This window comes from Oncorhynchus clarkii, chromosome 17 (genome assembly GCF_045791955.1).
Source record: "Oncorhynchus clarkii lewisi isolate Uvic-CL-2024 chromosome 17, UVic_Ocla_1.0, whole genome shotgun sequence".
In the NCBI taxonomy this organism is placed as follows: Eukaryota; Metazoa; Chordata; class Actinopteri; order Salmoniformes; family Salmonidae; genus Oncorhynchus; species Oncorhynchus clarkii.
This window is the reverse complement of record NC_092163.1, coordinates 5777458-5791632: the sequence shown is the minus strand read 5'-3', so window position 1 is coordinate 5791632 and position 14175 is coordinate 5777458. Positions and strand designations below refer to the sequence as shown.

At 40.5% G+C, this 14175-nt stretch overlaps 1 protein-coding gene across 1 annotated transcript; it reads right to left on the bottom strand.

Annotated features, from left to right (window-relative positions):
- Positions 1–3726: 3726 nt before the first annotated feature.
- LOC139370342 (zinc finger protein 70-like) lies at positions 3727–11708 on the bottom strand. The gene is made up of 4 exons (XM_071109768.1): positions 11363–11708; positions 10841–10938; positions 10555–10732; positions 3727–4681 (listed from the first exon to the last, which is right to left on the bottom strand). The coding sequence occupies exons 1-4, from the start codon at positions 11706–11708 to the stop codon at positions 3840–3842; spliced, it is 1464 nt and encodes a 487-aa protein (XP_070965869.1). The 3' UTR covers positions 3727–3839.
- Between the last annotated feature and the right edge of the window lie 2467 nt (positions 11709–14175).

Sequence of the window (14175 nt, the reverse complement as noted above, 5' to 3'; positions counted from 1 at the left end):
TATTTGGTGACGTGATTATATTTAGTATAGTTTTATCTAAAAAGGACCACTTTTAAATATTTTACCATTTTAATTTTTCTGAAAATAACTGAGGACGATGGTTCTCCCCTTCCTCCTCTGAGGAGACCCCACTGCACCCAAAGGACACCCAGCCAACTTGACACAATTGTGGGAAGCATTGGAGTCAACATGGGCCAGCATCCCTGTGGAATGCTTTCGACACCTTGTAGAGTCCATGCCCCGACGAATTGAGGCGGTTTAGAGGGGAAAAGGGGAGGGTCCAACTCCATATTAGGAAGGTGTTCCAGATGTTTGGTATAATCAGTGGATACATCTGCAATGTAGCAGACACTTTTATCTAAAGGGATTTGCAGTCATGTGTGCAAACACTTTACATATGGGTGGTCCCAGGAATCAAACCCACTACCCTGGTTTAACAAGCACTATACTCCACCAACTGAGCTACAGGACCACAAGGAATGATCAAGGAATGACGCAGATAAACACACACAGCCTGAGTTTCAGAAATATAATTGTATCAAAGACCGTAACATTGAAACTGCATATTTAGTTACAATCAAATATTATTTGTCACATGCGCTGAATACAACAGGTGTAGATCTTAACGTGAACTGCTTACTGACAAGCCCTTAACCAACAACGTAGATAAGAAAAATAAGGGTTGAGAAAATATTCCCAAAATAAAAAGTTTTAAAAAGTAGCTCAGGCCTGAGGTGTAGACATTACCTGAGCTACCCCTCGGTCCTGAGCTTCCTCAGTAATGAGGCAGCCCTCAGTCCAGGTGGGCCCTTTGTTAGGGTTACTAGGCCAAGGTCGGCGGCGAGGGTCGCCACTCAAATGACGCTAGGAAAGCGGACTAAGACTATGGCAGAGTGGCGTCCACGTCCCGCCACAGTGGACAGACGCCCACCCAGACCCTCTCCTATGGGTTTAGGTGTGCAGCCGGGAGTCCGCACCTTTGGGGGGGGGGGGGGGGGGGGGGGGGTACTGTCACGCCCTGTCTTTAGTCATCTTTGTTTTCTTTATTATTTTGGTTAGGCCAGGGTGTGACATGGGGGATTTATGTGTTTCGTCTTGTCTAGGGGTTTATTAGATTTATGGGGTTGTGTTCATGTTAGGTGTCTAGGTAAGTCTATGGTTGCCTAGATTGGTTCTCAATCAGAGGATATATATAGAGGAGGTACCAGTACCGAGTCAATGTGGAGACTATATACAGGGGGTACCAGTACAGAGTCAATGTGGAGGCTATATACAGGAGGTACCAGTACCGAGTCAATGTGGAGGCTATATACAGGGGGTACCAGTACAGAGTGGAGGCTATACAAGGGATGTTTACATACGCTTAGGTTGGAGTCATTAAAACTCGGTTTTAAACCACTCCACAAATGTCTTGTTGACAAACTATAGTATATGCAAGTATAAACACCATGGGACCACACAGCCGTCATACCGCTCAGGAAGGAGACTTGTTCTGTCTCCTAGAGATCAACATACGTTGGTGCGAAAAGTGCAAACCAGTCCCAGAACAACAGCAAAGGACCTTGTGAAGATGCTGGAGGAAACAGGTACAAAAATATCTATATCCATTGTAAAATGAGTCCTATATCAACATAACCTGAAAGGCCGCTCAGCAAGGAAGAAGCCACTGAAGAAGGACCTTGGCTAGGGATGTATCCTTGTTTTGAATCCCAGCCACCATAGGAGGCCTTTTGGTTGGCCGCCGTTGTAAATAAGAATTTGTTCTTAACTGACTTGCCAAGTTAAATAAAGGTTCAATAATAAATAAATAAAATTAAAATAAAGTACAGAGAGATAATTGATGAAAACCTGCTCCAGAGCACGCAGGACCTCAGACTGGGGCAAAGGTTCACCTTCCAACAGGACAACAACCCTAAGCACACAGACAAAGGACAACGCAGAAGTGGCTTCGGGACAAGTCTCTGAATGTCCTTGTGTGGCCCAGCCAGAGCCTGGACTTGAACCCGATCGAACATCTCTGGAGAGACCTGAAAATAGCTGTGCAGCGACGCTCCCCATCCAACCTGACAGAGGTTGAGAGGATCTGCAGAGAAGAATGGGAAAAAATACAGGTGTGCCAAGCTTGTTCCTGTTAAGACACCTGGCCAGCTGAGTGCAGGTGGGCTCTCCTGTCAACATGAGGCTCCTGTTGCAGCCCTCAAGGGCACATTGACAGATTTTCCACCTAGTCCTCTCTGGGATTCAAACAAGGGATCTTTCAGTTACTGGCCCAACACTGTTAATCGCTAGGCTACCTGCAGCAGGAGCCCCATGTTGACAGGAGAGCCCACCTGCATTCAGCTGGTCAGGGGCAGTGGTGCCCTGTAAGTAACAAATGTATCACTATCATACATTCCAAATATCACTTGATTATCAGAGGGGTGAATTATGACATCAGATAGAACTACTCATACATTCCAAATATCACTTGATTATCAGAGGGGTGAATTATGACATCATATAGAACTACTCAGACATTCCAAATCAGGCTTCATCCATATCATGAAGGTGGATATTGATCCAACCATTTCAAAAGTAATGACTGGGCTGACGGAAACAGGTTATGCCTGAACATTTTTGTAAATGGCGACAGACAGTTAGTTCGTTTGACATGGTGGGTTGTGTCAGTAAAAACGTTTTAGTGAGAAATGGAGGTGGAAACTCCTTTATGTACAAATATTTATATAATAACCATCATGTCTTAGTTAACTTGGAGTCACGTGATGATATGTTGTGTGGTCCTCCCTCTAAAACTTGGAAAACCATGTAGTTTATTAGGCTACAGATGAAATAAGTTATGAACTTCACAGGGTGGTGAAAATACATGTGATGAGCTTGATGCTCAATTCCAATGCATTTTGAGGGTCTTATTCTGGTTGCCATTTGACAAATAAAATAATTGCTCTCATCCATAATAATCTCATCAATCGGGTAACAATGTTTATTCAACCAGTGGGAGCGTTGTAAATGCCCCCAGGAAAGTCGAAAGAGGAACTCTTCATTGAGACAATGATAAACAGCAATCTGTGGGAGAGTTGTGGTGGATTTATAAAATCAGGATCTGCTGGAGTCCAAGTCAAACCAAGATTCTTTATTTCTGAGCTCAGAGAGAATAACAAACGGAGTTACACAGCGCAGTGTAGACAGTCTGAATTCCTGAAGCATTGGGTGATTAGCACATATCTTTATAGTTTCCTGTTCCTGGGCGGGACTTTATTCATACAAGGACACAGGTGCAAATTGGTTTGCAACACAGGATGATACTCCCAAGAACAGGAGCTTATAATACAGTTTCACAAGGTTAGTCACATACTCAGTTATGTGGACACACAAACAATTAACATTTTCCATTACAGAGTCTGAACATTTTCATTTCATTAAATCATCAGTGGGCCAACAATGCAAATGTCAACAATGGAACTAATGCATCACATCCAAATATCACTTGATTATCTGTAGTGCTGGAGGAATGACACACACAGATAAACACACAGAGTTTAAAAAAAGGACAATTTAAAAGAAGGAACCTGATCTCCTTTATATTCAAACTGACAGACTCCATATTCAATTCATGTTTTCTAATAGAAACAAACAAATATATGTTTGAGTATACCCTGTACCATTTAATTTCATCTGGTAAAGACAGGTAAACACATTGTCAGTCAACAATATAAGACAACGGGAGCACTATGTATGTTCTCTGATGAATTTTAAGTCAATGTGATGTGAAATATCAACATACACGCTAAGAGAAGTAATTTCTCTCTCCTGTGTGGATTCTCTAATGACGTTTAAGTGACTTATGAGTAATATGTTTTCCCACAGTCTGAACTTTTTTTTTGTGTGTGTATTCTCTCATGTTGTTTCAGATTCCCCGACCGGTTGAAACACTTTCCACATTGGGAGCAGCGGTAGGGCTTCTCTCCTGTGTGTATTATCTCATGTTGTTTCAGCTTCCCCGACCGGTCGAAACACTTTCCACATTGCGAACAGTGGTAAGGCTTCTCTCCTGTGTGTATTCTCTCGTGTTGTTTCAGAACCCCCGACTGGTTGAAACTCTTTCCACATTGGGAGCAGTGGTAAGGCTTCTCTCCTGTGTGTATTCTCTCGTGTTGTTTCAGCGCCCCCGACTGGTTGAAACACCTCCCACATTGGGAGCAGTGGTAAGGCTTCTCTCCTGTGTGTATTCTCTCGTGTTGTTTCAGCGCCCCCGACCGGTTGAAACACCTCCCACATTGGGAGCAGTGGTAAGGCTTCTCTCCTGTGTGTATTCTCTCATGCTGATTCAGCTGCCCTGAATGGTTGAAACGCTTTCCACACTGGGAGCAGTGGTAAGGCTTCTCTCCGGTGTGTATTCTCTCGTGTTGTTTCAGCTCCCAAGACTGGTTGAAACACTTTCCACATTGGGGGCAGTGGTAAGGCTTCTCTCCTGTGTGTATTCTCTCGTGTCGTTTCAGCTCCCAAGACTGGTTGAAACACTTTCCACATTGGGAGCAGTGGTAAGGCTTCTCCCCTGTGTGTATCCTCTCGTGTTGTTTCAGGTGTGCTTTCTGGTTACAACTCTTTCCACAGTGGGAGCACTGGTGTCGTCTTGCTGGTTTGGACGTCCCTGGCTCTGGTTCCTCTGAGTCTGGTCTTTCTCCTGCCAAAGATAGTGTTATTTTTAAATAGAGACCCGAATGAAACCACATGATAAAACAACCTTGCTACGAGAGTAAATCCTAATCAGATCTCTCAATAACCTGAGGCCAGTTTTAACAATCTTAGTGTGATTTTAAAACAAATGCAGAGCTTCCCGGTAATTACTGCTATGTTTACATTACTTATTTTATTCATCCTGTTTTACAAGTCAGAACACAAAAACCTAGACAGTTCTAGGACACTGAAGACACAGACGTTGCTGGATTCCAATTGAACAGTTGGTTCTAAGTATATAACATTCATAGCTGTATGATACATAATGTGACCTACACACTTCCTTAAACATAAAATAACTAAAGAATTCATTTTGTGTGGAAGTCCAAAACTTGTTTTTACGTCGCAGATACAAAGCACATCAGTAACATCTCCCCGTTGTTGAAAGGGTTCGACACATTGCTGTTTAAATGGACCAATTTCTTATTTAGACATTCACAGATTTTCAACATTTTGAACTTGTAGGCTGCTTTTCCTTTACTCTGCGATCCAACTCATCCCAAACTATCTCGATTTGGTTGAGGTCGGGGGATTGTGTAGGCCAGATCATCTGATGCAGCACTCCATCACTCTCCTTCTTGGTCAAATAGCTCTTACACGGCCTGAAGTATGTTGGGTCATTGTCCTGTTGAAAAACAAATGACAGTGGGACTAAGCCCAAACCAGATGGGATGGCATATCGCTGCAGAATGCTGTGGTAGTCATGCTGGTTAAGTGTGACTTGAATAAATAAATCACTGACATTGTCAATAGCAAAGCACCCGCACACCATCACATCTCCTCCTCCATGCTTCACGGTGGGAACCACACATGCGGAGATAATCTGTTCATCTACTCCTCGTCTCACAAAGACATGACGCTCGGAACCAAAAATCTCACATTTGGACTCATCAGATCCAAGGACAGATATCCACCACTAATGTCCATTGCTCATGTTTCTTGGCCCAAGCAAGTCTCTTCTTCTTATTGGTGTCCTTTAGTAGTGGTTTCCTTGCAGAAATTCGACCATGAAGGCCTGATTCACGCAGTCTCCTCTGAACCGATGATGTTGAGATGTGTCTCTTGCTTGAACTTTGTGAAGCATTTATTTGGGCTGCAATTTCTAAGTCTGGTAACTCTAATGAACTTATGCATCAGAAGTAACTCTGGGTCTTCCATTCTTGTGGTGGTCCTTAAAGTAATGATGGACTGTTGCTTCTCTTTGCTTATTTGAGCTGTTCTTGACATAATATGGACTTCGTCTTTTACCCAATAGGGCTATCTTCTGTATACCCCCATACCTTGTCACAACACAACTGATTGGCTCAACACATTAAAACCTGTTATGGCACATTAACTCTTGAAACTAGGGGGCACTATTTTAATTTATGGAAAAATAACGTTCCCAAAGTAAACAGGCTATTTCTCAGGACCAGGTGCTAGAATATGCATATAATTGACAGCTTAGGATAGAAAACACTCAATATTGTCTGTGAATATAACAGAACTGATATTGCAGGCGAAAGCTTGAGAAAAATCCAATCAGGAAGTGACTCCTATTTTGAAACCTCTGCGTTCCTATGCATCCCTATTTACCATTGAGAGGGATATCAACCAGCTTCCTTTTACTATGGCTTCCCTAATGTGTCTACAGTCACTAGACATAGTTTCAGGCTTTTGTTTTGAAAAATGAGCGTGAACGACAACATTGCGTCAGTGGTCAGGTGGTGGCTCTCAGAGTGATTTGTGCGTAATAGACAAAGGCGGCCATTGTGCCTCTCGCTCCTAGTGAAAAGCCAATTGTCCCGGTTGATATATTATCGAATAGATATTTGAAAAACACCTAGAGGATTGATTATAAAAAATGTTTGCCATGTTTCTGCCGATATTATGGATCTAATTTTGAGGTTTTTTTCGGCGTTGTCGTGACCGCAACTTCCGGTGGATTTCTCAACAAAACGTGAAGAATAAACGGAGGTATTTTGGCTATAAAAAATAATCTTTATTGAACAAAATTAACATTTGCTGTCTAACTGGGAGTCTCGTGGGTGAAAACATCCGAAGCTCATCAAAGGTAAACGATTTAATTTGATTGCTTTTCTGATTTTCGTGACCAAGCTCCCTGCTGCTAGCTGGACATAATGCTATGCTATCGATAAACTTACACAAATGCTTGTCTTGCTTTGGCTGTAAAGCATAATTTTAAAATCTGAGATGACAGGGTTATTAACAAAAGGCTAAGCTGTGTTTCACTATATTTCACTTGTGATTTCATGAATATGAATATTTTCTATTAAGATTCTTTGTCCGTTGACACCTGTTATGGCTAGGGATTCCGCAAGCGGAACGTTGACAACATCCGGTGAAATTTCAGAATGCAAAGTATTTTTTTTATTTTATTAGAAATATTTAACTTTCATGCATTCACAAGTGCAAAGCTTAACTCCTTGTTAATCTAGTCACCGTGTCAGATGCCAAAAAGGCTTTACGGCAAAAGCAAACCATGCGATTATCTGAGGACAGCACCCCATCAAACAAACACACGACAATCATATTTCAACCCGCCAGGCGCGACACAAACCTCAGAAATAATGATATAATTTGTGCCTTACCTTTGAAGAGCTTCTTCTGTTGGCACTCCAATATGTCCCATAAACATCACAAATGGTCCTTTTGTTCGATTAATTCCGTCATTATATCTCCAAAATGTCCATTTATTTGCCGCGTTTGATTTTTTTTAAAAACACTGGTTCCAACTCACCCAGCACGACTACAAAATATCTAATACGATACCTGTAAATGCTGTCCAAACATTTCAAACAACTTTCCTAATCCAACTTTAGGTATTTTAAAACGTAAATAATCGAGAAAATTTAAGATGGGATAAACTGTGTTCAATACCGGATAAAAACAACGTGAAGCGCGTGACCTGGAGCGCGCATCAAAACATTAGAGAGCACTAGGCTGGACCCTCATTCTGAATAGCCGAACTTCTTCATTTCTCTAAAGAAAAACATCAACCAATTTCTAAAGACTGTTGACATCTAGTGGAAGCAATAGGAACTGCAACCAAGTGCCACACAAAACCATTTGAAAACAGAGTCACCTCAACAACAAAAAATTCCTCCTGGATGGTTTGTCCTCGGGGTTTCACCTGCCAAATAAGTTATGATATACACACAGACATTATTTTAACAGTTTTAGAAACTTTAGAGTGTTTTCTATCCAAACCTACCAATTATATGCATATCCTAGCTTCTGGGCCTGAGTAGCAGGTAGTTTACTTTGGGAACGCTTTTCATCCGGACGTGAAAATACTGCCCCCTATCCCAAACAGGTTATAGGGAAAGAAATTCCACAACTTAACTTCTAAAAAGGCAATTAATTGAAATGAATTCCCGGTGACTACCTCATGATGCTACAGTCCTCCTTTAAGACTCCATAATGTTTCATCATTAGATGCTACAGTCCTCCTTTAAGACTCCATAATGTTTCATCATTAGATGCTACAGTCCTCCTTTAAGACTCCATAATGTTTCATCATCAGATGCTACAGTCCTCCTTTAAGACTCCATAATGTTTCATCATTAGATGGTACAGGCCTCCTTCAAGACTCCATCATGTTTCATAATTAGATGCTACAGTCCTATTTTAAGACTCCATAATGTTTCATCATTAGATGCTACAGTCCTCCTTTAAGTCTCCATCATGTTTAGAATGTGTCTGGAAGCGCTACTCTATCTATTCTACTCTCATCCTTTCGGTTTTAATAATACTTAATAATAATAATAATGTTATAATAGGTAATAACCAACTTTAATAACTAGGGTTAATACCTGCCTGGCGCCCCAACAAAATCTTCATATTTACCCCCCTCTAACAATACCGCTACAGAATTAGCGTAGTAGGCCATGTAACTTAAGGTAATCAGAAATATGTATTCCTTGCCACCCATTCTGAAACTAACTGCAGCTCTATGTTAAGTGTTGCAGTCATTTCAGTCGCTGTAGTAGCTGACGTGTACAGTGTTGAGTCATCCGCATACATAGACTCACTGGCTTTACTCAAATGTCATTGGCATGTTGTTGGTAAAGATTGAAAAAAGTGAGTGCCAAAGAGCTGCCCTGGGGAATTCCTGATTCTACCTTGATTTTGTTGTACAGGCTTCCATTAAAGAACACTCTTTGTGTTCCGTTAGACAGGTAGCTCTGGGGCGGCAGGTAGCCTAGTGGTTAGAGCGGTAGGCCAGTAACCGAAAGATTGCTGGATTGAATCCCCGAGTTGACAAGGTAAAACTCTGTCGTTCTGCCCCTGAACAAGGCAGTCCTAGGCCGTCATTGAAAAAAATAATTTGTTCTTAACTGACTTGCCTAGTTAAATAAAGGTTACATTTTAAAAGAAAAACTCTTTATCCACAATATAGCAGGGGGTGTAAAGCCATTTTTATCATCAATTTCTCTCAGCCAATCAGTCACTTGTAAGTGCTGTGCTTGTTGAATTAACTTCCCTATAAGCTAAAAGCCTATATTTGTTTAATGTAAAATAGCATTGTATCTGGTCAAATATTTTTTTTCCAAAATTGTAAGGGTCGGTAACAGGCTGATTGGTCGGCTATTTAAGCCAGTAAAGGGAGCTTTACTATTCTTGGGTAGTGGAATGACTTTAGCTTCCCTCCAGGCCTGAGGGCACACACTTTCTATTAGCCTTAAATTAAAGACAAGGCAAATAGGAATGGCAATATCGGACGCTATTATCCTCAATTTTCCATCCACGTTGTCAGACACCAGTGACTTGTCATTGTTGATTTTATTTGCGCAAAATTTCATTGAAGATGCTCCAAAGATTTTTACTATCATTCTTCATGTAATTTATCTTTGTTTCATAGTGTAGTTACTCTTTATATTCAGTTTAGTCAAATTATTTCTCAATTTGCAATAGTTTTGCCAATCAGTTATACAGCCAGACCTATATGCCATCTCTTTTGCCTCCCTCTTCATCATACCATTTTTAAATTCCTCATCAATCCACGTGGATTTAACAGTTTTTACAGTCATTTTCTTAATGGGTGCTGCTTATTAGTAACTGGGACAAGCAGTTTCAAACGTGTCAAGGGCAGTGTCTGGTTGCTCCTCATTACACACCACGGACCAACAAATATTATTTACATCAACAACATAGCAAAAATGTATGACCTCTTAAACACAATATTAGTCCCAGCCTTTGGAACTGTGGTTTTCCTAGACATGGCTCCTATATTGTGATCACTACATCTGGTGGATCTGGATACTGCTTTAAAACCCATTTCTGCAGCATTAGTAAAGATATGATCAAACCATGTTGATGATTTCATTCCTCTACTGTTTGTCACTACCCTGGTAGGTTGATTGATAACCTGAACAAGGTTGCCGGCACTGGTTACAGTTTGAAGCTTTTGCTTGAGTAGGCAGCCTGATCACAGCTTTCCTCCAGTATTAGTTAATGAATTACCAAAGTCCTGAGTTTAGTTTGCCTGTTCTACAGTCTTTTAAAGATAGGGGCGTTGACTGCGACAGGCAATGTAACATCCATAATGTTTTAAGGAAAAGTTTTTGTAAAACAAGCACCTTACATTGGATCATCTTGAAACTTTCTCTCCAAAGCTACCTTTCATCAAGGTTTTATATGGTCTATTGGTTTCTCTCTTTTCATTGGCAGAATCCTTTTTCAGTGTTATGATATTCATAACATCCATATACACCAGTCTATCTTCCTGTCAACTAACAGAACTCTGCTGGTTATCCTGGTAACAGATACCGGTGGGCAGATCTATTGTATTTGTTCAAACTAAACTACAGCACTTACTTTGATGAGTCAAATCTGATCCTTTCTTCTCTTCTCCTCCTCTCACAGTTCCACTCAGCCCCATTGTTTTCCTGCAGTCCACCAGCAGCACAGACAACCTCTTCATACCCAGCAGTAAGGCGCTACCGGGAGAGGCATGACACGGGGACTCCGGGAGGGAGGAAGGGCTAGTGTTGTCCTGGTAACCATAAAGAGGGGACACAGACACATGTCATTATGTGCTTTACAGAAACCCAGCCCAGACCCAGATAGAGCAAGCTGTATGCTAGACCAGACCAAGCTGTACCATCTGGTGTTCTGATCTGGAGAGACTCTTCTCTGCCTCGTCAGCATCAGGATGTTGTTGAGGCTCCCCAGAGGATCCAGGATCGTCATGTCTCTCTCCTGTGTGAATGACAACATCAAACAGACAGTCAACCTATGATCTTCTATTGCGATCATAGGGTCTTACCAGAGCCATTAATATGTCTAAAAAGGGCCTAAATTTATGCCTTTAAAAAAAATACTGTTTGTGATGCAAGTGTTAAAGGGTCGTTCCATGAAATGGGTGGCTTTTACATCCCTTTGATATTTTAAGTAGAAATGATGCACCAGAAGTGGATTGTAGAATCCTGTTATACAAGATGAAGTGAGCTTTAATATAGACCACATGGAGAATAAAATACATCTCATTTAAAAAATATATATGTACCAATGGCAGTACTGAACAACATATTCAAGTGTAGAACTTCAGTAGAATCCCCCATTTAAAACCACATTAGTTCAACAATTGCATCGTTTGTGCCCCTGTTTTTAAGACAGTACTCACGGATGGTAATCGGATATTCTGACTCCTCCTCCTTTTTCACTCCTAAAACATCTTCCTCCTCTTTTATTGAGATATCCTCCTCTTCCTCTTTTACTCCAAAAGGTTCTTCCTCTTCTTTCGCTACATTCTCCTCCTTCAATGTTACGGAATCTTCCTCATTTTTGATTCTGAAAGGTTCTTCCTCTTCTTTCACTATATTCTCTTTCTTCAATGTTACGGGATCTTCATCCTTTTTGATTCTGAATGCTTCTACCTCCTCATTTTCCACTCTGACAACCTCTTTCCCATCTTCCTCTTTCCCTGTAATATCATCCTCTTGTTTCAATGTGATAGCCTCCTCGTCCATTCTTCCTCTCCTTTCACCAGATCTTTCTCCGTCTAGTTTCGTGACCTCATGCTCCGGGCGATTAGCCTTGTGCAGTATCAAGTTAACACATTCGCTAATTTAAGAAGCAAACTACGTTTAAATTAACAAGTAGATGCGTAAACAGAATTGTGTTTCAAACACTAAGATTAATATACACAAGATTAGACTAAAGAGCTTAAACGCTGCGGATCTATGTTCGCTAGCAAACCACCGCATTGGTTGAAACGGAAGCCTTTTGTCTCTGTTGAAGAAGCCTCCTGTTCCGTCCAAGAAGCATCACCTGAAAAACTCACATCGCCATCTGCTGACTGGAGTGAGCAACACAGATCGGAACAAAAATAAAGCAATGTCAAAAGAAGTCATTTAAAAACAACCAGATGTTATGTTCTCTTACTTCTTACAGCCAATACTTTCCTCCAGGGCTGACCTGCCCATTAGGCAGGATTAGGTGACAGATTGACGAGGGTGGCATATTCCGAGCTAAATGGACCAAGGCTCACCACTAACAACACCTCACATAATTCTGCCCAAAAACAATTTTAAAAAACTTCTCACCCAGCGGCATGTGGGCTATTTAGGTGAGTGGTGGTGTTTCCACATGAAGCAGTGCCCACTTTGCAAAAGGTAACATGGACAGATATGTCTCTACCTGTGAGAGCACATGCCCCTTTACCCTTCCAGTCTCTAAAGTGCCCTGGTATAATTTGTATTCATTTTTTGTTATAGTTATTCTGAACTCTCTGCCTCAAAATTGTCATTAAATTTGCCTATGTGATTTGTATTTCCCTTCAACTTTAATCAGATTAATCAGCCAGGAAATGCCCCTGTCTGAGTGCAGTCTACCACTATGTGTAGCTGTTAGCGATGATGCTAATGATCCACTATGTGTAGCTGTTAGCGATGATGCTAATGATCCACTATGTGTAGCTGTTAGCGATGATGCTAATGACAACCATTTTCTGGTTGATGAAAAAGCTTCCCCACAAACCTTGTCAATTAAATGTTAACTACAAAGTAGTTCATGCCTCCCTGGCAGAATGATATCATGAATATTAGCATCAATCCAGTTGTGATTTGTTCAGCAGACTCTGCAATCACATGTGTGCTACAGCGACACCACTTACCAAGCAAGGCTCTTGCTGGTGTCACTTGAATTAAAGGGTATCTACACACAAAAATGAAAATTTCTTAGATTTTTCTCAGACTTCAAAAGTGGTCTCCTGATGTGGTGTAAGTATTGTTGTGAACTTAGAACATCCAATGTTGTTGTTAACCAGAAAATCAGGGACATGTCAGAAACCTGGAAAAACGAAAAGGAGAAAATGGAATTAGGTTAAAAAAATTGTGGTTAACCTCAAATATACTAATTGATTAAAAAAATCAAAGTAAAATGTAATACATAAAAAAGGTTTAAACGTTGTAAATTATATCATATATAGGACTGGTGGAGTTGTCACACATGCAGATAACAGAAATATATGGAAATGTCTACACTACCCAAAATTACAACCAACTAATTGCAGCATTACCACAAAAATGGTGGAAAGGGGAAAAAAGTAAGAAACGTGTCTGTCAGCCCTGCATTAAAGAAAATTATGAATGACGCAAGATTCAAAACTTGGAATTTTTCAATTTGAATTATTATACAAAATTCTTTCAACCAATACAATGTTCTATATATGGGGGATACAATGAACCTCTGCAGATTTAGCTGCGAAGAGACAGAATCATTAGATCATTTGTTTTAGTTCTGTAATTATGTAGCTTGTTTTTGGTCGCATGTCAAGGAATGGCAACATTTACCTGGAGCTAACTCTGCAGACAGCACTACTGGGGGATTTGTAAAGTCATAGACAATTGATCAATAATATAATAATACTTTTAGCAAACATGTTTATTTTTTATTTACTATCTGCAGCAACTATGACAATATAAAGGTCAAGAACTTTTGTGAAACATCACAGTTAAAAATATATGTCAATTAGAATAGGACTGGATGGTCTTCAGAGATAGATGGGAGAGGTTTAGGGTAACTGAAGAATAGGACTGGATGGTCTTCAGAGATAGATGGGAGAGGTTTAGGGTAACTGAAGGATAGGACTGGATGGTCTTCAGAGATAGATGGGAGAGGTTTAGGGTAACTGAACGATAAATATAACTGGTTTAGAATTTTTGCTTTGATGTAATTTTAATGTTGATAAAATCCTAGTAAAATTGGCTAAATTCCATAAGCAGGCGATTTTAGCTTGGATGTTAGCGTATAAACACAATTTTCCCCCTCACAGATACTTTCTATGGAACAACTAAGATATACGATTTAAAAATAAGTCTATTTTTTTCGTAACTGGTTTGAGAATAACTGGCTACTGATCAACCTAACCACAAATATTAGCATCTTAGCTCTTATTGCAGGAGTTTGACTGTGGTACATCACCTCCCCAGTCAA

Bases quoted from the DNA above. Each gene is read 5' to 3' on its own strand.
- LOC139370342 (XM_071109768.1), bottom strand. From the start codon at position 11,708: ATGGACGAGGAGGCTATCACATTGAAACAAGAGGATGATATTACAGGG. The intron at 10,733-10,840 runs GTACAGCTTGGT...TATGGTTACCAG, and splicing joins CCAGATCAGAACACCAGATG to GACAACACTAGCCCTTCCTC. The intron at 4,682-10,554 runs GTAAGTGCTGTA...TATCTTTGGCAG, and splicing joins ATCAGATTTGACTCATCAAA to GAGAAAGACCAGACTCAGAG.